The 26,992-nt window shown below is 36.3% G+C and overlaps 1 protein-coding gene across 2 annotated transcripts; it reads left to right on the top strand.

The window, feature by feature from the left end:
* Nucleotides 1-1,217: 1,217 nt before the first annotated feature.
* Rmdn1 (regulator of microtubule dynamics 1) lies at nucleotides 1,218-26,924 on the top strand. Of its 2 annotated transcripts, XM_020179177.2 has the most exons (10): nucleotides 1,218-1,481; nucleotides 7,057-7,174; nucleotides 10,519-10,609; nucleotides 12,237-12,396; nucleotides 15,659-15,748; nucleotides 19,486-19,541; nucleotides 21,515-21,602; nucleotides 23,122-23,152; nucleotides 26,104-26,237; nucleotides 26,751-26,924. In XM_020179177.2, the coding sequence occupies exons 1-10, from the start codon at nucleotides 1,353-1,355 to the stop codon at nucleotides 26,787-26,789; spliced, it is 936 nt and encodes a 311-aa protein (XP_020034766.1). In that variant the 5' UTR covers nucleotides 1,218-1,352; the 3' UTR covers nucleotides 26,790-26,924. The 2 variants fall into 2 exon arrangements, with proteins under 2 accessions (XP_020034766.1, XP_073924900.1); XM_074068799.1 differs by lacking the exons at nucleotides 26,104-26,237; nucleotides 26,751-26,924 and adding an exon at nucleotides 24,541-24,560.
* Nucleotides 26,925-26,992: the final 68 nt, after the last annotated feature.

Raw genomic sequence — 26,992 nt, 5'->3', positions numbered from 1 at the left:
AAATAGGAGGTTGGACATGGTTCATGCATATAATCCCAGTACTTGGGAGATGGAGGTAGAAGGATCAAAAGTTGAGGCCAGCCTAGGCCACATAAGGAGACTCATCAAAAAAATCAAGACCATTCCCCCTCAAAGCCAACAAAAAAATACAAAACAAAAAAGAAAACAGCATGGTCATCAACAGCCACAAATAGGAATATCACTAATGTAATCCTAAAAAAGTATGGCTGAAGTGGTGGAAACAGCATTCAATAGAAAGAGAACTACATTCTTTTCCATAAGATATGGAATTCAGTCTTCTAAAAAATCTACAACTCTGTATAGCTGATAAATTATGATTTTGTTAATAATTTTTTTGACTACAGGCCTCTCATGTATAAACCTGGGATACCAGTCACTTCACATAGTAGTTGGAAAAATCAAATGAAGTAAATTTGTTATCTCACTGTGTTAAAGGTACCATATAAATACAACCTAACTTTGTTTTAAACCATGACTGCTTCCCTTTATAGCCCTTTTTTTTTTTTTCATGTAGTCCATATAGTAGGCATTCTATTTGCAGTCCATGTTTTCATCTACTTCATCCTTAAGGTAGGGCTCAAAATCTCTTCCTTCCCTTCAAAAGAATTCCACTATGATGAGAGATGTTTTTGAGGGGAAACCATAGATTTTAAATTATTCACCCTGCAACATAGTACAGTGGCAGTTCACTTTTGTCCGGCAGTGCGGACAATGCAACCCAAGGCAACGCACGCGAGACAGACCATGACCTCAACCTGGCATCAACCTCTTTTGAAGAGCCCTCCTTTCCCTGGTCTTTCTTACTAAAGCCCAGTTTGCACTTTGTCTTCTTTGTTTCTCTTTTCCCCCCTCTTGAATCCAGGCTTTCAATCTCTTTCTTTCCTTTCGTGATGTGGGGCAATTTAATTCTGCTATTCATTTCCAAAAAGGACTCCTTAGTGCCAAGATTCACCCTAGTTTAAGTTAGCAGAGAACTATGGATAACAAATCATCTTTTTCTTCCATTCGTATATTCCTGGGTCTACTTCAGAGCTGTCCTTTTGCCAAATACGTGAAGGAACCAAGACTCCCGAGGCAGAAATAGCATAGCGGCCAGAGCAAATCCCAAGTATCTCCTCAGCTGCCGTGCGCATGCGCGATATCTTCAAGCAGTCCCACCCCATCAGGGTATTTCCGGTCCCCAGACCTGGAGGACCGGAAACTGACGGGAGTGGGAAGCCTCGGCCCGGAAGTGGGTGGATGCATTTCTCCTGTGAAAGACCCAGATGCTTTTCGTCCGTCCGGGTTCCGTCGTGCCCTCAGTGAAGGGTCAGGTCTGGAGTTTGTAGGTCATGGCGTTGGCCCCGCGACTGTGGCGCTTTCTCCCGTGGAGACATGGAGTCACCCAGGGCCTTCGGTTCCCGACAAGGTCGACTGGAAGCTGTGTGCGGTGCGGCCCACTGCCATTTCGTGGCTCCGAGGTAACCCGTGCTCGCTAGCGCCCGTTCCCCACCTGTCGCATTGCGGACCAGGGAAGGAGTTCAGGATCAGACTGTCCTGTCCCATTGGCAAGCCTCTGTGAACACTGGGGACAACTCCCCGGGAAGCTGTCTCCTGCCCACCCTTCTCAGTGAAAACACGGACTTCGCAAGGGGCACGAACTTTGACCGCCCTGCGGTCATTGTCCCTGGAGCAATGCCAGATTTGGTTCCCGGACCTCAGGCTTAGTCTAACAACCGTTAAATGAACATTCCCACGAGTAGGAGACGCAGGTTTTGTACTGTTTGGGTGTGTGCTAAAGTCATTGTTTCTGAATTGCTTGCTTTGTGTGCGTAATGTTAAGAAAGGATGCCGAGATGTTGGGTTGAAGTCTCAGTTCTGGCATTTCCCTCTCTGTTCTTGAGAGGGGAGTAGGGATGGCATTGGTAAATTTGTGAACTATGTGTGTCATTAGTTGAAACTTTAAAATGTACTTTTAACTGGGTGCTTCAAACAGCAAGTATTTACTATCGCGTTGGTTCTCTTGGTCAGGAATTCAGGTGCTGGTTAGCTGGGTGCCTCTAGGTGAAAGTTTCTTACGAGCTGTCAACTGCTGAGGTCTCATTTGAAGGCTAAACTCTTTTTCTAGTTTTTTAGTTTGTTTTTTTCTGCTAGTACTGGAGTTTGAACTCAGGGCCTTGCCCTTGTTGGGCATGCGCTCTACCACTTTAGCCATGCCCCAGCCCTTTTTGCTTTAGCTATTTTCCTTATAGAGTCTCAAGTTTTTTTGTCCAGAGAATTTTAGGATAGCGATTCTGCTACCAGTGCTTTCTGTCTAGTTGAGATTACAGGTGTGCCCATCATGCCTGGCTTGTTTGTTGAGATAGGGGTCTCGCTAATTTTTTTTTTTTAACCTAGGCTGGCCTTAAATGTCAGTACTCCCAATCTCTGCCTCCTGTATAGCATAGTTACAGTCCTGAGACACTATGCTGGACTTCAATTTTTTTGGGGGGGGTGATGGGGTCTCACCATATGGCCCAGGCTGGCCTTGAATTTGCTGTGTAGTCCAGGCTGGCCTTCAATTCTCAATTCTGCTGCCACAGTCTCCTAAGTGCTGGAATTATAGGCATGTACCACTATTCTGGGCTTTAAGGCTCAACTTTATTATTTATTTATTTTTTTGGAAGGCTCAGCTTTTGAGAGAAGAGGGGAAGCTCTGCTTCCAAGCTCGCTCACATGCTGTCAGGAGATCTTTTCTCCACTAGACTGCTGCTGCCAACAAGACACAGCAGCTGACTTCCCTCAAGGCAGGCAAGTGCTCCAAAAGAACACCGGAGTCTTTTATAATCTAATAATGCAAATGATATACATCTTGGTTGTGTTTGATTTCTTAGGAGTCAGTAAATCCACCAAGTATTTGAGGGATTGTGTTACATGAGGATGTGAATATTAGAAGGCAGGATCATAACGGCCTGCCTATTTTAACACATTCTAAAAGCCTTGAAAGTCATGTTTAGTACTTCTCATTTTAGTCCAAAGGTTATTAAAGCATTTTTAACAGAGAAGTAATTTTTATCAGATTTCCATTAAAAACTAATTGTCTAAGGCTAGAGTGAATGCCAGAGACAAGATAAGAGATCGTTGTTGTAGAATAGGTGAGAAATGAGGTTTGAACTTCTGTAGAAATGGAGATAAGTGAATACATTCAAAGAATATGAAGGATGCATAATTATTGGATCTAAATGATAGCTTCAGTGGAGGTTAAAAGGAAAGCGTCAAGGAAGATTCTTAGGTTTCGGGATAGAGAGCAGAATGGTTAAAGTGCTACTTACCAGGGTAGGACTACAGAAAAGAAACTTGAGAGGTAAAGAAGTTGTGAGTTCTTTGTGGCTAATTAAGGTGAGTGATCAGAGAGCCAAGTTGACATTGGTAGGCAGTAGTTTGATAGGTCTAGCAATTTACCTTCTGATATGTGGCCTAGAGACATAGATTCAGTACTTTTTATTTATTTATTAATTTTCTCCCCCCTGCCTCCTCCTTCACCCTCTCTCCCCCCATTCAGTACCTTTTAGAATATAATTGTAAATTACGCCATGGTAGAGATTGCAAGTTTTAATTAGTAAGATGGGAAGAAGGCTTAATACCTATTAAAGAGGAATTCTAAAATGCAAGGGGAGGAGACACTGGTAAGAATTTGGGAGGAAAAGCAGGAGAGTGGTGACATATTTCTTTACATCTAGTGATGAGTTTGTGTTTTTGAATTCCTTCTGGCACCAAAGTTGGTGCAATTAATATTGAAGAAAAGATGCATCTAAGCCAGACACCAGGGGCTTGCTCCTATAATCCTAGCTACTCAGGAGAATCATGGGTCAGGAGAATCGTGGTTCAAAGCCAGCCCAGGCAAATAGTTTGTAAGACCCTATCTTGAAAAAAACCCTTTACAAAAAAAAGGGCTGGTGGAATGGTTCAAGGTATAGGCCCTGAGTTCAAACGCCAGCACCAAAAAAGAAAAAAAGACAAAAGAGAGCTGAGAACTCTATATGACACTCATTGATCGAGCTGGGCTTGGAGGTACCAAGGCAATTGGCCCACTGTAAGATGTTCTCAGAATTTACCACCATCTTGGAGGATTTACTGAATCCTAGGTCTTTCTTTGATTTTTTTTTTTTTCTGGTGGGACTGGGTTTTGAATTCAGGGCTTTATGTTTGTAAAGCAGGTGCTCTACTGCTTGAGCCACATATCCAGTCCATTTTGATCTGGGTATTTTGGAGATGGGGGTCTCATGAACTATTTGCCAGACTGGCCTCGAACTGTAATGCTTCCATTGTCAGCTTCTCACGTAGCTGGGATTACAGGTATGAGCACTGGCACCCGGCCTGATTTTTTAAAAAGAAATCCAGGAAAATGGTTTTTATCTGCTTTTTCAGAGACGAGCAAACTAGTTAACTCTCAGTTCATGAATTTATAATAAGTTCATGAATTTATAATAAGAATTATAAATAGCTACTCAAGGGTAGTACCTTTTCTCCCATTTAAGAAAGCCAGAATATTTGTTGTGCATCATTTCAGCACAGACAATTGATTACTCTAAACATGTTTTCTCAAACGATGGTGGTATGTACAACCTTTCTACTGTGTGATATTTCCGCCAGAGCAATAGGACACTAAAAGACTTACTGATAAAATCTTGAGTCTTTTTCTCTTCTTCTTTCTATACAACACCACCATACATTTGTATATCTATTTATACCTTTTGCCCCTATTCTAGCTGATCTTCTTGGTAATTAAAAATAAACTTAGGAAATTTAATGCTAGAAATGTATGACATTTAGTTTTACAACTTTGCTGTTGATTTGTTTTTAATACATTTGAGTGCAATACCTTGAATATTCATGCTCAAGAAAGCATTCAGCAGAATGGAATGTGTTAGAGTCCCCTTTCTTACTCCAGAAACTTATCAGAAGTTCAAATGTGGATTAGATGTAGGTGTAAGAGAGTTGAGAATGGCTCCAAAGGTTTTTGTTTGTTTTTTAAACTGAGCAGGTAGAATTGGACTGCCATTCATTTACCATTATAGGGAAAACCATGAGAGTGGGTTGGGTGGAAAGAGTAGCTGTTTTTGAGATACCTAATGGATTCTTACATAGAGACAAAATTTGAGTAGGAAGTACATGATTCTGAAGTGTAGAGGAGACATCAGGCCAAAAAATGTTTTGGGAAGGTTTATGGTATTTGAAACCATGAGATAAAATGAGATCACAAATAGAGAAAAGAAGAGATCTGGCCCACATATTGGCATTGGAACTGCAAAAGAGAAGGAGCATTCAAAGACAGGACAAAATCCAAGAAAGCAGTATTTCAAAAGCAAAGTGGACTGCTTCAAGAGTAACACAGCACAGTAAGTGGTTGGGGAAAGAGCATTACAAAGAGGAGAACTTCCAGGTTGATGGATGTTTATTATCTTGATTGTGGTAATGATAATGGTTTTCCTGATTGATACACAAATATTTAAATTGTACACTCTAATTATGGAGTATGTAAACTATATTTTAATAAAGCTGCCTTAAAAATTAAACATTCATTCATTTTTTCCTTTTAGTAAAAAGAAATGATCAGCTATCAAATAGGTCAAGTAAGTTGACAATTCAGAATTGGCCACAGGAAATACAGGGTGAATGTGAACTTACTTAATTTTTTTTCCCAGCACTGAGGTTTGAACTCAGGGCCTTGTGCTTGCTAGGCAAGTGCTCTACCTCTTGAGCCACGACCCCAAGCCTTTTTGCTTTAGTTCATTTTTCAGGGAGGTCTCACACTTTGGACTGCAATCCTCCTATCAGCCCATCCTATGTAGGTGGGGTTGTAGGCATACACCACTACGCATTCTAATTCTGAAAACTGAAATTAAAAATGCTTCAAAATCCAAAACTTTTGGAGTGCCATAAATGGAAAATTTCACACCTCTTATGTAACAAGTCACAGTCAAAACAAAGGCACACTAAAAATACTGTATAATATTGCCATCAGTGCAGATGGGATGAAAGTGTGGTTTGTGTGGGTTTAAGAAAGAATGGGAAGAGAAATAGAGTACAGTAAGCTTTTTAAAAGAGTTTTGCTGAAAATAAGAGTTGGGAAATGAGACTGAAGGGAGATATGAAGTCAAGGGCAAGGTTTTTTAAAAAGAAAGAAATTCCATCGTGTTTTTCAGAAAAGATGGCATGATTTGTTCATATGCTGATGGAAATGAATTGATAGAAAGGAAAAATGATACTGTGTTAAGGAGAAAGATTGTAAAAAAAGAAGAACTGTTGGAGTGATATTCATATATTCCTTTTTTTTGCCATTGGTCTCAAGGATCCAGTCATAATTACAAAAATTAATTTCCAGATCTGCTTGAATATAATCTTTACTTTATTCATCATTTATTTAAAAACTGTGGGTTTTTTTGGTGGCTTTTGAAGATACCTTTATTTGAATCCATGTACAATTTTTATGTTCAACAATTCCTATATTTGATATTTGTCATCTTGTCTACTACTGAGATGGGTATTTGCTATGTCACTCATGTTTTATATCATACAATTTGCAACGTTCACGTTCCCCCAAATAAACTGTAGATCTTTTAGTCCAGCACTTACTAGCATTGCTATTTATTTATGTGGTTCTGGGATCAAACCTCTGGCTTCTCACCTTGTGGTAAGTGCTTACCACTCTGCTCCATCACTGAGCTACATCTACAACTCATGACTGACTTTCAGATGTACTGCCATTTCCAGGTGCTGTCCTTTTCTTAACAAGTGTACTCTCCAGGAAGGTCACAAATACTTTTCCCTGTCTATGGCCATACCACCCTGAACATGCCAGATCTTGTCTGATCTCGGAAGCTAAGCAGGGTCGGGGCTGGTTAGTACTTGGATGGAAGAAATAGTTTTCCTGAAGAATTTAGCAAAGTAAATTTTGAGCTTCCAGTATTTTATTATTACTTGATTTGGGGTGGCAGAAAATTGATGCTTTGCTTAGGATAGCAGTTTCTTTAAATTTTCTAAGCTTGGTAACTTTGATCATACTGTTTTCCGTAGGTGATAGGAAAGCCAAGAACATTCGAAAGAGGCCTTTTATTCTCAGCCTTGTCGTACTTGGGTTTTGAAACATACCAAGTCATTTCTCAGGCTGCTGTGGTTCATGCTGCAGCCAAAGGTAAGCTTAAACTAAACTTCTAGAAGACTTACTGTTTTTATTTTGTTTTTTTATATTTTGTTACTAATTTTTTTATACTTGTTTTTATTCTTTTGCAGTACCAGGATTTGAACTCAGTGCCTCACACTTGCTAGGCAGGCGCACTTACTGCTTGAGCCATTCCACCAGCCCACTAATTTATTTTTGAATATATGTAATGAAACTAACATTATTATAGCCCACGTCGTTTTCTCGTGTACTTCCCGGTCTGTGTATATATTTAGGACTTGGGTCAGAAGCAGTGCCTTCAGGGCTACCACCAGTGGCATACCATAGCTTATTAGCATTTTTGTATGGACTAATCCTGTTTGGTTTTCATAAAAAATTCCTCTTGACATACAGAACTGTTAGCAGTGCTTATGTATTCATTTGTAGTATTTCAGAGCATTTTTGGTGTCATTGTTTCCAGTATTGCTGAGACACACAGTATTTTGTGTAATTTCCCTTTAATTTGAATGATGTTATTGTTATTTAGGTCCTTAAATCTAGATCCTCAGATTTTCTACATTTGAAGCCTTATATAGAGAAACCTCAGAAATAGGGTAGTTTTGCTTGCTAGAGTAAGTACTTAAAGAGTATTTCATTATGGTCCAGACACTGATATCATTATAGTACAGTTAACAAGAAATCCTGGAACACCAAAGTGTACTAACATATCTGCAGAGTGTCCACCATTGGCATAGCTTTTTTTGGAAAAACTCTTCAGAACTGTTATGATCTTATACATAATTCAGTGTAGGCTAAACTTAAGATTTCACTGTACAATTGTAAGTGAATTAATTTGAATTCATCTTAGGCTATTTATATGCTTATTAATGTGAAAGTAATTTACTTTAAAAGTGTATTATTTTAGCTGGTAGTGTGTCTCAAGGGGTAGGGGACCTGCCTAGCAAGTATGAGGTCCCAAGTTCAAACCCCCGTACTGACCCCACAAAAAAAGAAGATAAAAAAGTATATCATTTTATAGAATATGGTCTCTGTGACAGTAACATAGCTTATTTTTAAATATTTTCAGGAAATTATAGAACATTAAATAAGAAAATAACTGATTTGCAGATATGTATGTGAAGTGCTATACATGCTTCCACCTGTGTGCCTATATATGAGCCTGTACTGCTATAAAAATATTTTTTTCTTATAAATTGTATATTGTATGGTTTTAGAAATTCCTTTTTGGAATCAAGAAAAACTTAAATATGTTTTTAAGCCTGAATACGATAATTCATCGTACTGTACTGTATGATAAAGAAGTGATTTGAGATGTTATAGTAGGGTACAGATAAAAAGAGTTAGATTATTCACTGAATTTCTTTATTTTTTAATTACGTGGATGATGAAATGTGGAATTCCTTTTAAGTACAGTAATCAATCTTCAGGGAGAAATAATAAATGGATGAAATTAACTTTGCTACTTATACATGCATGTACACATTCAAATATGCCAGGTTGATATATTTCATCTAGTATTGTGTTAGAGGTTTTTGTGTGAGACTTAGTGGCTTAAAACAAGACAAGTTTATTATCGTACAGTCTGTACATGAGAAGTCCAGAACAGTGCTCAGTAGGCTAAATCAAAATGTGGGAAGGGCCATGTGTTCCTTTCCAGAGGACCAAAGGGAGAAGCTTCTTCCTTAATTTTTTCAGCTCCTAGAAGCTTTGTACATTCCTTGGCTGGAGGCCTCCTTTCTTCAGAGCCAATAATCTCTTTTGACTTTGTTTGTATTATTTTATCTCCTCAGATCCTTTTTATCCCTCTTCTCCTTTTAAGTACCCTTTTATTGGGCCAACGCAGATAATCCAGAATAATTTCCTAGTTTAACATTAGTTGATTAGCAACCTTAATTCCACTGCAGTTCCCCATTGCTATATAACCAGACATATTCATAAATTCCAGGGATTAAGATTGGGTATCTTTGGGGGTCATTCTGTCCAGCACAAATATCAAGTGGGGAAACTGAGATTGCAACTTATTCCAAGAATCTTTGAGAATCAGCCAGTTATCAGATTTAAAAAAAAAAGGAACAGAATGGAAGCATACTTCAGAAATTAACCAGCCATATGAATATTTATATTAAATTATACCTGATCAGATTGAAGTAGAACTATTGAAGAAAATATTTAATTTTAGGGCTTCTATGGTATTGTCACAATGATGTTAACTTTAAATACACTTCCACTTACATAGTTGTGTAAAAAGAACTTCAAGCCAGGCGCCGGTGGCTCATGCTTGTAATCCTGGCTACTCAGGAGGCAGAGATCAGGAGGATCTCTGTCTGAAACCTGCCCAGGCAAGTAGTTTGCAAGACTCTTATCTCAAAAATACCTAAATACAAAAAGGGCTGGTGAAGTGGCTCAAGGTGTAGGCCCGAGTTCAAGCCCTGGTACAACAACAACAAAAAGCCTCACAGTTTTTTCTTTTTGCTGATCTAGATTTTAATTTTTTGGAAAATCTTGTGGTAAGTTAAAGTATAAAACTTAACACATTGAAATGTTTAGCTTATTAGTAGGGCCAAATATACAAAGACAAATTATAGAAGACAAAATTAAATGTGTATGTTCCTTAGTAATAAGTGGACTTAGAAAGTAAGTAGTTAGTTTTTTAGGGTATAATACTGTCAATAGGTTTATATATTTTGTAGTTATGTATAAAGTAGTTGTAAAAGTTGGTTAAACACAATACCAATGAAGTAAGTATCAGATTCTCTGTGACAGATTTGGACTTTTTTCCATAACATTGTCTATAAATTAGGTCATAAAAGAATATAGTAAACTAAATAGTGTGGTTCAGCTTATGAAAATTAGTAAGTCAGTGTTGCAAGTGTATGCATTATATCTTCCTTTTCTACAATGGGTAGTACTTAGCAGTGTAAGCAAAAATACTGTATGGAGGTGTGTGTACCATTAATTCCTCACAGGAAATTTGCTTTTTTCACTTTTCAAAATGTATCAAATTTAGTCAGTAGCAAAAGTTCTTGAAGTTGTATTTCCATGGTTTCAGTAAGTCATTTCATTTTTTTTTTTTCTTTTTGAGGTAATGGATAGTAAAGCCAGTGCCTCATGCATGGTAGGCAAGTTCTCTACCACTTGAGCCATGCTCCCAGCCTTCAGTTAGTCATTCTAATAGCTTCATACTTGCTTCTATTATACTTCATCTAGATTGGTCAGAATTTCTGATCTTTCCTCACAGGTAGTTTCTGTATATGATTTCTTTAACTTCTATGTAAAAGTATGTATTTTTTAGACTGATTGCATCTACTTGTGGAGACCTACTTTGTTATGTCTTTCTTTTTCTTTTTTAATCTTAGAAGTTGGAGAAATCCTTGAACAAGCAGACTACCTTTATGAAAGTGGAGAAACAGAAAAACTTTATCAGTTGCTAGCTCAATACAAGGAAAGGTAGGCAATGTATGATAGGCCTGGGTTTGAGGCTTCCTCAAATTTTTGTGCTTAAAAAATTTGTAATTATTGAAGTTTTTCTTCATTATAACATTACTTGGAATTTTATTTATAATATACTGTTCCTTACATTAAACAAATCAAAAGTGCTGCATAAATCTCATTGATTTCAAACGGGTAGGTCTGTTTATTCTATTGGAATGTTGAAATATTTTTTTCATTTTGCTTTGGCCTATACAAGGTATCAGTAAGTACATACTTATCTCACCTATCTACATATATTATTTCTTACTCCTTTTTGAAAGTAATTCATTATTGATACAAGATTTAAATGAATTCACAGGGGTTTGCGATGATTGTATGACACCATTGTATGACAAGTAGGTTTAGAAATAGTTTTTTTTCAGAGAAACCAAAAATATCTTTGTTTCTGTTTTTTTTAGTACTAGACTACATATTTAGTTTAGGATGTCTGTGTGTACTCACTTTTGGAGTTCAGAGGTAAAGGAAGACTCAGCCCCATAAATAAGTCAAATAAAGCTAAATGGCAGTTCCAGATAACTCCTGGGCTCCTAATGTAGGAGTAGCAAGTCATTTTTCAACTATCTTTGTTAGATTTCAAGAGCCAGTTTTCTCCCTAAAAATCCTCATTTATTTCATAGGTATCTATAGAATCAACCTTTCCTTCTTCATTCCTTCCTCAGTAAGTTGAGGTGGCTGTTTGTGCATTTTGTAAACATTTTAGTGGTAACTTGGAAAGTAACGTAAGGTTGTTACTTCCTCCATATTCACTGAATAATAATACCATTGCTACCTTTAGTTTCAAAATTTTATGTGATTGCCATTTTTTGTTTGGAAAAAAAGAAATACAAAAAGTAGGCTTAAAGACCTACCAATTCAAGATTGATTTTTAAAGATATTTACCATTTATTGGTTTTTGTGTAATTATATTTAAATGGCAGTTCTTTAAGGAGTTCAGTGACCTTATTTGAAATAAGCATGCATTATGACATTCAAACATAGGATTTATTTTGAGATTACCTTTTTATTTTTCATTTTTTGTGGTACTGGGGTTTGAACTCAAGGCCTTGAACTTGCTAAGGCAGGTGCCCTACCACTTGAGCCACTCCACCAGCTCTTCATATTACATTTTTTAATCATTCATTCATTAATAAATACCTGTTATTTACTTGTTATGTGCCAAGTGTTGTATTTGGTGCTGAGGCTTTGGTAGTTTTGTCTTTTTAGAGCATGACTCTGTTCATAAAATTCTGTTTTATAATACTGTCTGACCCAGTTAGTGAGTTGTGTGAAGCACAGTATTAGAGAAGTCATGTTATGTGTTTAGTTTTGTAAGGCAAGTGTTTAGTCAAATAACAAGGATATCTTCTAAGGAAGGCAGTATTTTAAATATAGGTAAGGTAATATTTATGAATAATATGGAATATTGTAATAGGAAAATTTAGTTCACAAAGGTTTTTATGAAAGAAAATAATAGACTTAGCGTGGCTTTTGATATCGTATTATTGTATCCTAACCAAGCTGTAAAACCATTCATTAGTGATATGACTTTTAATGATTTTTAAATATTGAACTACAATGGTTATTGTGTTTTATTTCAAATTAGTGAAGATGCAGAGTTACTGTGGCGTCTGGCACGGGCATCACGTGATGTGGCTCAGCTTAATAGGACTTCAGAAGAGGAGAAAAGGCTTTTGGTTTATGAAGCCCTGGAATATGCAAAAAGAGCACTGGAGAAAAATGAATCAAGTTTTGCTGCTCATAAGGTGAGTTGGTTAAAGCAACTAAGCTGTGCTCTATATTAAAGTAGGGAAGAGATTTATTTTTACAGTATCTTATGAAAAGGTAGTTTTGACTCCTTAGACATTTAGTCTAACTTCCTTGGTATGTTTGATAGATTACTTTTATGAATGCCTATTTTTAAACAAAAATGATAGTTTAATGAATTACTCATATTTTTATTCCTAGTAGTAGAAGCAGTTGACAGATATTTTTCAAGCTGAGCATGGCAGTACATTGCCGTAATCCCAGCATCCAGAAGGCAGAGGCAGGAGGACTGAGTTCAAGGGCGGCCTGGGTTGCATACTGAGACCCCATGTCAAAAATTTTCTTTTCAATTTTTTCTGACATTATGTTTCTGTTTTATGTGGAGGTAGGAATATAGCAGTTGGACAACTGCAACCTAGAATGATTTTTCACGTGTAACTCAGCTAATTTCTGGATTTGTAATTGGTTTAGGACAAGGTTTTTTAACAGACAGTGTGGAGAGACTGGGGCAGTTACTGGCATTTTGAATTAGGACATCTTACTATATTGGACTGACCCCAGGAGAGCCCGCCATTCATTGTGATAACCAAATTCCCAGATAGTTCCAAGTCTCCCTTTAGGAATTTAGTACCCTCTCATTCCGCACCTAAGAACTACTGGTTTATGTAAAAGATAAAGCTGATATAAATTCTTCTAAATTTATTGAGACTTGTCTTAAAGTTCAGAATATGGTCCACCTTTATAAATGTTCTTTGTGCACTTGAAAATAATTTGTATTTAGTTGGAAAAAGTATGTACTCAGCTCTTGTTACGAGTATCTTCACAATGTCATTTAGGTAAAGTTGGCTGATAGTGTTGTCTGAGTCCTTACTCATTTTCTGTAAATTATTGAGAAGGGGTATTGAAGTCTTCAAGTGCAATTGTAGGTTTATTTATTTCCCTTTGCAATTTTATTAGTTTTTACAGCATGTCTTTTAAAGTGCTGTTGTTAGGTATATAAACATTTAGGAATTGCTGTATTTTTTGTGGCTCTAGGAATTGAACTCAGGGCTTTGAGCTTGCCCCATGCACTCAGCCCTTTTGCTTTTAGTTTGTTTTTCAGATAGGGTCTCCCACTAACTTTCCCTGGGCTGGCCTTGGACTGAGTTCCTCCTGTCTCCTCCTTAGTAGCTGGGACCATAGGCATGTACTTACCATGTTTTTGAGATAGAGTCTCACTAACTTTTGTACCAGCTGGCTTTAAACTATTACCGTTTCCACAATTGAGTAGCCAGGATTACTGTCTGTACCACCACAACCGGCCTGATTTTTGTTTTTGGTGATAAGATCTTCCTGTTTACCAGGCTGCCTTGAACTCTTGGGCTCAAAGAATCCTGCCTCAGTTTCCCAAGTAGTTAGGACTACAGAGTCTTTGAGTCTTTGCATATATGTACTTAATGTGTTCCGCTTGTAAGTAGGTGATAAGTTTTTCATTTTTTATTTTCATATTTTTATAAAAATTTTTAATAAGATATATTGCTTATTCCAGAAAATTTACCATTTATAAGTGAACCATTCACTGTTTTTAGTATGTTCACTATATTGTACCACCATCATCACCATTTCATTCCAGGAGGTATCTTTATCCATACTGTGTTGCTTATAATTGGAGGGATCTGAGGAATAGTGGTGACACATGTAAATCTCTTCTTCCTGCCTTCTTGCATGCACCTTTTCTCATTAGGATGCTAAAACCAGGTGTTATAAACTCTCACTTGGTTTCTGTCACTCTTGTGAAGGTAGTTTTATGGGTCATTAGCTGTTCAAATTAAATTCCTTTGAGGAGAGGATCTCTGGAAGGTCTTACTCCCATACTGTCTTGCTTTGCTTCACATAAGTAGTGTTTTAGTTCTTTCCTCTAATTCCTTTTGTTCTTCAAAGATTCCACCTTACAGCTATACTTGTCCATGGTAACACCTCCTGTTATCAGCTCTTGCTAGTATGAGTATTAATGAAAAGTCATATAAAGTAAATGGCAATCTAATCAAGGAGAAAATGTTTAGGAATCATTTATAAGTTTGAATCTAGGTGATAGTTAAATGAGTAAGAGATTTTTCTGCATATGGTGCTGGAGAATCATGCATGTTAGTAAGCACTCTTCCACTAAGCTGCACTCACAGCCCCTGATGAGAGAGAAGATGATTTTACCCAGAGCCCTAATATGTGGGAAAATGTCAGAGTACCAGGTCTAAATCCCTGTGTGACCCTTCTTGTCAACTGGATTTGTGCGACTGGATGACTGTCAAAAGGGAGACTAAATGAGCATAGTCTGCAGAGGAGTGTGTATGTGTATTTCAATGTATATTTTTTTATTTTCAAAAAACATCAGAAAGGCTGGAGGCATGGCTCAAGTGGTAGAGTGCCTGTCTAGCAAGCTGGAAGCTCTGAGTTCAAACCCCAGTACTGCCAGAAAATGTAAACAACAAGAACCACAAAAACATCAGGATACAAAAAATTTCATTGCAGACTGGATTTAAACAAGTTGCATTTAGATCTTTTTAAATTATATTTTTAGAATCCTATAGAAGATAAGCAAAAAAAGGGGTACAGGCATTTATTACAAGAAACTTTTGTATTTCACTGAACCCAAAGGCAGGGTCCTTTGGAGCCTCAGAAAAAGAATAGTTTGATTGCTCTGAGGCTTCATAAATTGTCCCTCCTTTATGCTGTTAACTGCAAATCTTTTTCACTGATTCCCTCGCTCTCCCTTACCGTCTCCTAAGTCTGTCACTTTCCACAGCATCTGAGTTTAAAAAGCTTGGACCTTTCTTGGGGAAGAAATTCAGATTTGTCTTAGTTTGGGTGTTCTGTGCAAGTATGGCTAATGTTACAATTAATAATTGTTGCTTTTTTCTTGCTATAGCAATGTAGGTGTCAGAGTAGAGGCAGATTCCAGAAAAAGATGATGGGAAGATAAAATATAGTCACTCAGTTACAAAGTTTTAAAAATTTATACTCAGACCATAAGCATCCATTATCTTCTCATTATATTGGCATTTTTTCATTAATTCATCACTTTTTACCTTGTATTAGTTTTCTGTCCCTGAGTTTCCAGAGAGCCATGTCCACTTTGTATCTTCTACTGCATTTAATACAGTTTTATGCTCAGTAAGCTTTTGCTAAATGACAATGACAATTGAGGAATAAGTAATTGCATAATTTTTCTTTGTACTGAATGGAATAGTAAGAGCATTATTCTCTCACTTTTTTTCCCTATTTTAGTGGTATGCGATCTGCATTAGTGATGTTGGAGATTATGAAGGCATCAAGGTTAAAATTGCAAATGCCTACATTATCAAGGAGCATTTTGAGGTACTGATAAATTATTGCAGTTCATGAATTGAAAAAGCTCGTGTTTTCCTGAATAGATTTGTTTCAGTTATAAATTACTGTGTAGCAAACCACCTAAAACTCAGTGGCCTAGAGCTGGGGATGTGCACCAGTATTCCAGTCTACTTGGGAAAGGTGAGACAGGAGGATTGCTTGAGTTTAGGATTCAGGACCGGCCTGGGAAAAATAGTGGGGACCCTCTCTCTTTAAACAAGCCTTACTGACCTAAAGCGATGGCAGTTTGTAAGGTTTTTTTTTTAAAGTTTTCTGGGTTAGCCAAGTACAGGGGTCCTCCTGCCTTGCTTTATTAGACAGCTTCATTCACTTGGGCACTCAGCTGTTGGGTCTGAAATGTTCAAGATGGCCTCTCCTCTACAAGATCCTCCCCGCTTGTCCTTTTATCACTTAGTGGTGTAACCCAAGCTTCTTTGCAGCATGGTAGCTGACTTTCAGTAGTGTATTCCAAGGGAAAACTTAGTGTGCAAACTTTTATCACATAACTATTTTTACATCACACTTGGTAAATTCTGTTAACTAAACAGTTCACATGGCTGAGCCCAGTTTTTTATGAAGGGAAACTGTCATACAAGGACCCGATTATGTGACAGTCTAACAATTAGCATACCACTCTCAATAGGAATAGTTCTACTTCAGATTATGCTGTGCATGTAGTATTTGTATTTTAACATTTCCCCTTATGTTAATATACTTATTTATAGTAATCGTAAGCATTTTTGATAGTAAAGATTCTATTAGGAATCTGTATATTTCATAATATACATGCACACTATTTGATCATTCTCGTACACAGAAAAAAACTGTCACAAAAATTTCAGCATGTTTTTTCTCGTTATTGTAGATCATCTTAAAAAAAGGAAGAGCAACAATGGAAACATACATAGGGATAATGTTGGATATGGTATCATAAAGTTTTATGATTATGACTCAGTTCCTACTTTATAAAGCTACTAGTGAACATAACAGTGGAGTGGGAATCAGGATACCCAGCTTCTTACTCAGTATATATGTAGCTAATAATATGTATTTTACAAGTTTTGCTGTTTTTGTTTTTTGCAATAGTGGGATTTGAACTCATGGCCTTGTGCTTGTTAGGCAAGTGTTTTATCACTTGAGCCATACCTCTAAATACCTCTAAAATACAGGAGTATTTTACAATTTAGTCATTTGCATGTTTCATAATTTAAGATCTATAGATTCAGATTACATAATTGGCAATCGTATTTTTTTCCTTTTAGGAGTACATAGAATAATGGTGTGACATACCATTTTTGGTATCTCGGATTCAGTAAAATACAGAATTACATCTGTGGCATTAGATAAATGACCTAATTGCTCTGTGCCTCAGGACACAGAACTACATGGCACAACATTCAATGTGAATAATGAAAAAATACACTGAATATTTTAGCATATATTTTTCATTTTTAAAAAAACAACAAAGGGGTGGGGGGTGGTAGCTCAGTGATAGAGCATTTGCCTAGTGCGTACAAGGCCCTTGGTTTAATCCCTAGCACTGCCAAAGGGGGAGAAAATAGACAAGGCAATAGATTATAAAAAAATTACTATAATAAGCTTTTGTGTAAGCTTTCAAATATATATGTTGTAAATATATTAAAAGTGATAGTAGTTAATACTAAAATTATTTGTACTACTATTTTGGATTATATTATTACATCTAAAGTAACAAAGAATTCTTATCTTTGGATTGTTTTCTGAAGACAAACTAATGGCAGGATTGTAAAGGAATTTGCTTGAAAATAGCCCCTCTTAAGCCCTCCCATAAGAAAATTAAATCCATGACAGGCAGGATGGTTACACAGGTGAAATCTTAGTATTCAGGAGACTGTGGCCGAAGGATTCAGTTTTGAGGCCAGACTGGGCTGCATAGTGAGTTTGAGGCTAGCCTGAATAACATAGTGAGATACTATCTCAAAAAAATAAATAAAATACATTTTCCTATTAATGATACTATTGTATTCAAGGAGAAGTAAAAGGTCTGTTGGTTCTTACATTATTGTTACTATTTTCATAGTACTTGGGTTTGAACTCAGGGCCTGACACTTCCTAGGCAGGTCCTCTACCACTTGTGCCATGCCCCAGTCTTTTTTGCTTTAGTTATTTTTTGGATAGGACTTTTAATTTTTGACTAGAAGAGGATTATGATCCTCCAGCCTGTTCTTTCACATAGTTAGGGAGCTACCATGCTCATCCTATTTTGTTTTTTGTTTTTTTTTTTGAGACAGGATCTCACTATGTAGCTCAAACTGGTCTTAAAACTTGCTGCATAGCCTAGGCTGGCCTCAAACTCATTCTCTTACCTTTGCCTCCCAAGTGCTGGCTTACTTACATTATTGCAAGATTTCTGTTTATTCGAGTTATTATCTCTGCTACTACTAACATCAACTAGATTTTAGCAACTGATAACTGTATTATCAAAAGTGAAAATAATTATGGTGGTGGTCGAAGATACCACTGTACTAAGTACCTCCTATTTTTCACACCTTTCATTTATTTTCACCATAACCCGTTAGGAGGCGTAGTTTTGTTTTTTTCTGTGGTGCTGGGGATGAAACCCAGAGCCTCACACATGCTAGGTAAATAGCTTATACCCCCCAAGTTATGTATGTATGTATGTATGTATGTATTTACTTACTTATTGTGAGGCAGGCTCTTGCCATGTAGGCTGACCTCAACTTGGCATACTCCTGCCATAGCGTCCTAAGTGCTAGGCTTACAGCCCTGTACCACCACTTCTGACTCTATTTGTTTTATCTGTTTATTTATTTTTGCAGTACTAGGGTTTGAACTCTCCTGTTCTTGCTAGGCAGGTGCTCTACTGCTTGAGCCACACCTCTAGCCCTGTTTATTTTTTATAAAAGAGAAAACTCAGCCACAGTAAAACTATCAAACTTGCTAAAATCAACAAGTTAGAGGTCATTGAACTGTGATTGGAATGGCGGCAGAGCTCATGCTTTTAATAATTATAAATATTTGAAATTGGATTGTCACCCATTACCAAACTGAAAGTGAAAATGTGGCCTTATAGCAAAGAATAAATTAGGAAGTCTTAATTAATTTTCTTTAAAAGAGTATTATTTTTATTTGGATAAATATTGTTCTGGGAGATTTCCTTGGTGGTCTTTACCAAAATAGTAACCAGAAGGACAATTAAAAAAAAAAAACTTATTCTGTAGTTCGTGCTTTATACTTAAGTGACATAGTAAATAGAAAATTAGGGTGATTTATCAACTTCTTGCTATTATTGTCATTATTCTATTAATATATTCCATGAATACTATTTATTTTTCTTTTCAGTACAGATGGGGAAAGTGAACAAAATCTGCATGTGGGATGAGACTCTCCAAAATTATGTACTTCTTGTTTTATTTTTTAGGAAAGAATGTTTTTTTTTCAGTATTCATTTGGTTTTTGAAAGAAACATTGAGCGCTGTAGGTTATTAAACTGCAAAATTAATTTGTATATTTTGTGATTTTACTCATTGTAGTAGATTCTACATTAGTTTCTGAACCTTATAGTATCATTGTATAGGTATAGTATATTGAAACAAATAGAAAATTGGTGTTGATTAAAGTATAGGGTTGCAATTTTTTTTAGTTATAGCCTTTTCAGCTATCATAGTTAAGCACTTATTGTTGTTTAGAAAACAAATATGACTAATTTTCTTATTTCTCAATAGAAAGCAATTGAACTGAACCCTAAAGATGCGACCTCAATTCACCTTATGGGTGTTTGGTAAGAAAATTTCTTTAATATTTCAGTGCTATTTAGTATCTTATTTCATAGTATGTATAAATAATGGATTTTATAGTAGATACAAAATCAAAATGTAACATTTAAAAATATTATTCAGCAGGAGTCAGTGTTAAATCCATTAAGTATCACGTTTGTGTATATTGTTATAACATACTAAATTCGTTTGTGATAATTAAACATTGTTATATGGGTCATTGAGAAATATACACCTAAACTAAAAAGTCCTAAAACCTTTTTTTGTGGATCTTTCAATTCCTTTTCTTTGGAAAGATTATTTTTATTCACCATGCTGAGTCAAATTGAATTAATCTAACTACATGATGTAGTAGGATGTCTCAAGAGGTTCTTTGCAGCTTTACGGTATGTCAGATATGGACTTGATTACTCTGAGGAATATAATCTTCCTTTCCATTTTCATTATAATCCTCTGTCCAATATGGATCATTATTATGCTGATATGAGGATATATGAATGTGTTACATACAAATATTTGCTGGTTTAAGAGTGTTTTGTGATGACAGGTTGACCACCATTTCCTTGGGGTAAAGTCTTCAGAGACAACTTTTTTTTTTTTTTTTGGTGTGGTGTTGGATTTTGAACTCAAGGCCTTGCATTTGCCAGGCAGGTGCTCTACGACTTGAGCCATGCCCACAGCCCATCCCTTATTACTTTAGGTATTTTTTGGATAGGGTCTCACATTTATGCCTGGGCTGGACTAGACTGCAATCCTACTTATGCCTCCTGTGTAACTAGGATGACAGATGCATACCACTTGCCCAGCTTTTTTTTTTAATTGATTGAATTGGGGTCTCAAACTTTTTGCCCAGGCCGACCTCAAACTGTGATCCTCCTGATTTTTGCCTCCCGAACAACTAGGATTATAGGTATAAGCCACTGTGACCTACCAGAACTAAATACTTATTGTTATCTAAAAGGGGTAACAGTGTAAACAGTCCTGTATCAGTCTGTTAAAAGAGTACATCTTTCTCAGGCTAATGAACATATTAAATTACTGAGGATTAATACTAATTGAGGGACAACCACTTCATAAGCAAATATGAGATATAGCTTCTGTCTTGAGACAGTTCACACCCCAAAGATCCCAAATTTTTTTTCCTACTTGTTTCAGAAAGTTGTCTAGATTTTGCAGTATTAGTCATATTTGCTTCACTCCTTTAAAAATGGACTTACCATGTTTAGTTTTTTCATTTTTCTTGGGTAAGGTTTTTTAACTTTTGAGTGTTTCTTATGTAAAAAATAGGCATAATGAACCAGGATTGGTGGTATATGCCTATAATGCCAGCATTTGGGAGGCTGGGTGGGGCAGGTCAAGTCCAGCATGTACTACACAGTAAAAACGTGTCTCAAAAAAAAATAAAAAGAGCATGGTGATACCTATCTGTATTCTCAGCTACTTGGAGGGCCATAGGTAGGAGGATTGCAGGCTGAGCCTGGCCCAGGCAAAAACACGAGACCTTATCCAACAAAAAATCTAAAGGGAGAAGTGCCTGGGGTATGGCTCAAGTGGTAGAGCTCCTGCCCAGCTAGTGTGAGGCCATGCATTCAAATCTCAGTAGCACCAAAAAACAAAACAAAACAAAAAAACCCAAAACCAAACATAGTAATGATCCTGTTTCACCTAGTTGTTTTGAGGCCTAGATAAGGGAAAATAGTAGTCACCTAGCCCAAAACCTGGCAAAGTGAGTACTCCAGTGGATGACCCTTTGTATTATCATCACATGTACTATTGCTTAGTGTTTACTTTAAAAACAAAATATACCCCAACTACTGGATCAAGTCAGTCTCTAGAGAATTCAGTATGAATATTAGCAAACTAGATATCATGTAAAGTACAAATTGTTTAAACAAACAACAGAAGATTCCTTTTATAATATCTTCTTTTAAGTGAAAAAAAGTACACTCTGAATGTATAATGTTTTATTTCCCTATAGGTGCTATACATTTGCTGAAATGCCTTGGTATCAAAGAAGAATTGCTAAAATGCTGTTTGCAACTCCTCCTAGTTCCACCTATGAGGAGGTAGTTTGATGTCCTTTGTTAAATTAGTACTGATTTCATAACTACAGCGCCATTCTTCAGTGTCCACACATATTGGAGCTCGGTTTCAGTGAGGGACTTGAGCAAGTGTCTAATGATCCAATTCAACTATCATATCACAAAGACTTAATACTCACTATCCAGGACTGGTGAGTGCTTTTTTTTATCCCCTTTAGATGAGTGGCTGATAATTCTGGTATACTGTAGCTTATGTCTACAACCTACCTTCATTATATAAAAGTCATAAAGTAGACCAAGAAATATAGCAACAGTTACCCAGCATGTTTTAGGTATTCTACACAATAACAGTCATTTAGGTAAATGAAGAACATGTTTGAATTGATAAGAACATCAAGTATAACTTTCTATACAAATTAGTATGAGACTTACATTCTTTTGCTTTTCCTGTTAAAAACAAAATTTGAAAGGGACTTCTACCTAAGATTTTTTTTTTTCCTTTTCTTTTTGGTGTTAGGAATCAAACCCGGCCTTTTGCGTGTACAAAATTTCCAAGGTATAAGGAAATAGGCAACTGAAAAATTCTCCCAATACTTCTTTCAGAAAAAGGACTTTACTTGCTTTCTTCTTTCCTCCAGGGAAGCTATAATATAATAAAGAATTTGGTCTAAAAATTTGTAGAAAGTTTTTAGAAGTACAAAAGTTAGCAGAGAATTTCAGATTCACAATAACATTGTAGGTAGGCCTTTCAAAAGTAATGGACTTTTAAAAATCACTGGTATGGAGCGTGGTACATTGGCTTACACCTGTGAATCCTACCTGCTTAGGAGGTGGAGTTTGGGAGGTTTAGGTTCAAGGCCAGCCCAGGGCAAAAGACCACATCTCAGCCAACTATGGGTGAATAGGAGGATCCAGTTCAGGCTTCCCTGGGCATAAGTGAGAGATTTCGAAGTAAAAAGGGCTGGGTATGTGATTCAAGTGGTAGAGCAACTGGATGGCAGGTACAAGCCCTTGAGTTCAAACGCCAGTATGGCCAAAAAAAGAAAAACTACTGGTACGGTTTCTAGGGACCTAGCTCAGTGGTAGAGTACCTGTTTAGCATGTGCAAGGTCCTGGGTTCCATTCCAAGCAAGCCTCTTCCTCCCCTCAAAAAAGACAAACTATAATCCATGTATCACTGAGTAAATTCAGCTTTTGATGATATGTAATTTTTGGTAGGAATTACTGTAATGGTTTAAGAGAAAGGTAAAAAAAGCTGAGTTATATACAATAATGTTTGTTTTGTACATGGTAGTTTGGCATGAATTCTAAATGACAACTAAATTATCAGAAATGGTCCACATATTATAATACTATTCTTTTATGATTTAGTAGTATTGTATTTAATTTGGCTATGTTACTGTCATTGTTGAAGAATTGATCATTATTTTAAGATGATTTATTTATATTTAATATAGGAATAGATCTTTTGAGAATGTGCTTTTTTAAAAGTACTGCATCTAATCCTTTTCATTTTGTTTGGGTTCTTTGTTGTTTTTAACAGGCCGTGGGCTACTTTCACAGGGCAGAACAAGGTAACACTTTCATTTCACATCTTGATATAGTTGAGATTGTGTGAATGCTGTATAATAGGAATTTTTAAAAGTTACCTATTGTTGGACTTTTTGCACTAGATACTGTAGAGTAAAATTTAATGACTTTTATTTTATAAAGATCCCATTGCTTAATTTAGAGCTACAGTTGTAGAATGGTCCCTTCATTTAATGTGATTCAGTCTTATTTTTTTGTGGCGATATTGTGTTTGAATTCGGGCAGCTCTGTCAGTATAACACTAGAGCCATGTCCCCAGCCCTCAGCTTTCCCCTTGAGAGGAGGCTTGAACAAGCTGACTATCTTGTTTGAGGTTACATAGTTAGAAGCACCTAAAATGGCAACTTTACATCAGGGTGGTTTATGGTGTGTTGGATAATACTGTATTCTTTTGTGAGAGAGTTTCATGTTTTTCTTGTAAAATTATTATATAAAACTGTCACCATTGCATACTGCAAATTTATCCTCTTAAAAAATACTGGGGGTGGAATTTGGGCTGGCAGAGTGGCTCAAAGGGTAGAGTGCCTGCCTAGCAAGTATGAGGTCCTGAGTTCAAACTCTAGTACTGCCAAAAAAAAAATAATTACACTGGAGATGGGGATGTATCTCAGTGTTACAGAGCTTGCCTCTAGCATGCATGAGGTCCTGGGTATGTTTCCTAGCACCAGAAAACAAAAATACTAAAAACACTTAAGCAGGAAAGAAATATATGTTACCAAATACACCATAAAAACCACTGCAATCATATTTTTATAAAATTTAGTAAGAATTAAGACATACTGTTTATTAAATTTGAGTTCTTACACAAGTGATTTGCTCAAATGCTTTTCTGATAACAATTTGGGTTTTAAAAACATGTTTTCTGAAGAATTATGTTTCATTATTACATAACTAATTTATAAATTCTGGTTTGTTCTGTTATTGCCTTTTATTGATATCGTCTCCTGATTATCCTGTCTTATATGTCATGAAAGAACACAGGAATGAAATTTTCTCAAAGGGACTTAAAACTGTAATTTTGAAGTAAAACTCAGTCCTTAAGAGACTTATGGGTTGGAGGTTCTGAGAAAAACATGGCTGTGCCCTCATGGAGTTAAAATAATCCTTGGTAACTCCACAGTCATCCTTCACGTTTTATCTGAGAGGTCACTTTGTCTAGGCAAAATGTTGCCCAAATCTGGTTCAGACGCACCACCTTTGTTCTTAATGTCTTTTACATATCCCATCATGACCCTTCTTGCTTCATACTGTGAATATTTGCTTCTATGTATAAGGCTGTAAGTACAGGAAGCTTGGGAATTTTGTCTTTCTGGCTCACATTTGCATCTCCACTGCTTAACATATCATGTATGGCAAATATGCTGAATGACAGAGTAAACAGATGAAGAATGAACTGACGTACTTAACCCTAAGGAACTCTTAAGTGTACCAACATGTCATCACACAGATGTTTAAAGAAGTTAAAACAATTTTGAATTGTAAGCAAATTAAGTTAATCCTAAATTGTATCCAAGAAAAAGTATGCCTTATATTCTTTTTGATGATGGAGATTAAAGTGCATGCTGAGCATGTGTACTCCCACCAAACTATCCACAGCCGCAGAAGGTAAGCTTTGAATATAGAGAGTCCTAAATTGCTAGTAGGAAACTGTGTCATGAATTAATAAAGTTAAGGAGGAAAAAAAATTAAGTTAGTGAGAAGATCTTTTCTTTTCTTTTTTTTTTTTAATTTTTATTCGGGGTGGGGGGGGCTTGAGCCACGATCTCCATGTGTATGCCAGGCTGGCCTGCAACTCAAGATCCTCCTGCCTCCTCCTCCCAAGAGTGTGTCATTATGCCAAGCCTCCATTCATAAGCTTTTTAAAAACTATTTTTAACTAACACATAATTACATGCATTTATGGAGAATGTGATACCATTACAAATCATAATTAGCATCTCCTTAATTAAGCATTTATCATTTGTGTTGAAAAGCTTTGAATGCTCTTCTAGTTCTTTATAAAATATACAGTACATTGATATAAAGTATATATTCTACTGTGCTGTAAATCTTATTCCTCCTAACTGTATTTTTGAATCCCCTCATCCATCATCCCTCCATCCCTCTACCTTTCCCCTTCTGGTGACCACTGTTTTAAGTACTCACACATTCATAGGCTTTTTGTTCATTCTTTTTTCCTTCAACCAAGAATGTTTTCCATTTTTTCTGTAAAAGTTCTATTCAGCCTTCAGTGCAGCACAGGTGTAGTCACTCAGTTTTGCTTTGGCTTCTTGCAGCACTCAGAAGTTTGTACATTTGGTAAAGCATTTCTTCATTCATACAATACCTTTAGTTTTGTTCATTTTTCTCGCCTTTTCATTATAAATTACGTAACAGAGACTTTGCTTCATTCTTTCTCTTTGCATATGTTGACCAAATTTACATACCATCATATCATTCACTTATTCAATCAGCAAATGCACTGAGTATTTGTTATGTCCCAGGCATTGTTCTAGGCACTTGGAATACAGTAAGAAAAAGAAGTGTAAAAAAATTGGTCATATGTGGCTTACATTCTGTCAGGAGCCTCAGTTCCTCTGTAATATGGAGTTATCTAACTTACATAATTGTTAAAATGAGAAATGTATATAGTGCTTCGCATATAGACACTGTTAATGATAATTATTTTACAGATACTTGTTTGAAACAAGAACAGTTGAACAAATTATTACAACATGAAGTATTTGAACTTCTTTTCAGAATAAGGACGTCTTCCAAAATAAATGCAAATCCATTATCACAACCAGAAAGATACTAGTTTGAGATAAGAATAGTTGAACAAAAGAAAATTATAGTCTAATCACTTTATTACAAAAATTTACACCCTTCCCCCCCAAAAAAGTAAAAGCAACACTATTTCTCTTGACCTATATTTGTTTTTCCTTCTTATGTACAGTGGATCCAAACTTCTACAGCAAAAACTTGCTCCTTTTAGGGAAGACATACTTAAAACTAAACAATAAAAAGCTTGCTACTCTGTGGCTGATGAAAGCCAAGGACTATCCAGCACACACAGAGGAAGATAAACAGGTAAAGCATCTCTAGTAAAAGTAAGGCATCTATTCGATAAAGGTGAACCAAAAACTTCTTTAAAAGCATAATTGTCTAAATGCATAATAGTGCTGGAAACACAACACTTGTTGTGTATGACACTTACGTTTTTCTATAGGAAATGTTGATTTACTATCAGCAAATAAATGTTATGAGTTACTTGCTCCAGTACATAATTATTTGACATACATAGCAAAATCAAGAGACATGCTGGGACGTAGCTCAGTGGTTGAGCACTTGCCTAGCATGCCACAAGGTCCTGGGTAGGATCCCTAGCACTACAAAAAACCACCACCACCAACAAAAAAGGTCAAAGAATGTGTTAAAGGGAGATACTCTTGAGAGTCAAATTTGGTCATCACTGTCAACAAATTTTATTCTTACAATGTCCTATCTTGCTTTTTTTGGAAGCTCTTAGAAACCAGCCTACTTTACAAATTTCACAAGTTAATCTCTAAGCTGTACTCTTTAACATGTGTTCTCCCATTTTAGATACAGACAGAAGCTGCTCAGTTGCTCACAGGTTTGTGAACTTCCCAGAGAAGAAAACATGTGAAGAGGATTGTTGGGTCATGGCTCAAGTGGTAGAGAACCTGCCTAGCAAGTGCGAGGCCCTGAGTTCAAGTCCCAATACTATTAAAATAAATAAACAAAATACCTAATAAACCTCGTCTTTTCATTGGATTATAAAGATATTTTACAGCTCAGTTCTTTTAATGTGGGGTGATTTAACA

This window comes from Castor canadensis, chromosome 3 (assembly GCF_047511655.1).
Source record: "Castor canadensis chromosome 3, mCasCan1.hap1v2, whole genome shotgun sequence".
Taxonomy (NCBI): domain Eukaryota; kingdom Metazoa; phylum Chordata; class Mammalia; order Rodentia; family Castoridae; genus Castor; species Castor canadensis.
The sequence above is the reverse complement of the archived record's forward strand: the minus strand, read 5'-3'. Positions and strand labels throughout refer to the sequence as shown.

Coding starts and splice junctions, on each gene's coding strand:
- Rmdn1 (XM_020179177.2), top strand. CDS start 1,353: ATGGCGTTGGCCCCGCGACTGTGGCGCTTTCTCCCGTGGAGACATGGA. Junction 1,482..7,056: donor TGCCATTTCGTGGCTCCGAG/GTAACCCGTGCT, acceptor TGTTTTCCGTAG/GTGATAGGAAAGCCAAGAAC. Junction 12,397..15,658: donor CAAGTTTTGCTGCTCATAAG/GTGAGTTGGTTA, acceptor TCCCTATTTTAG/TGGTATGCGATCTGCATTAG.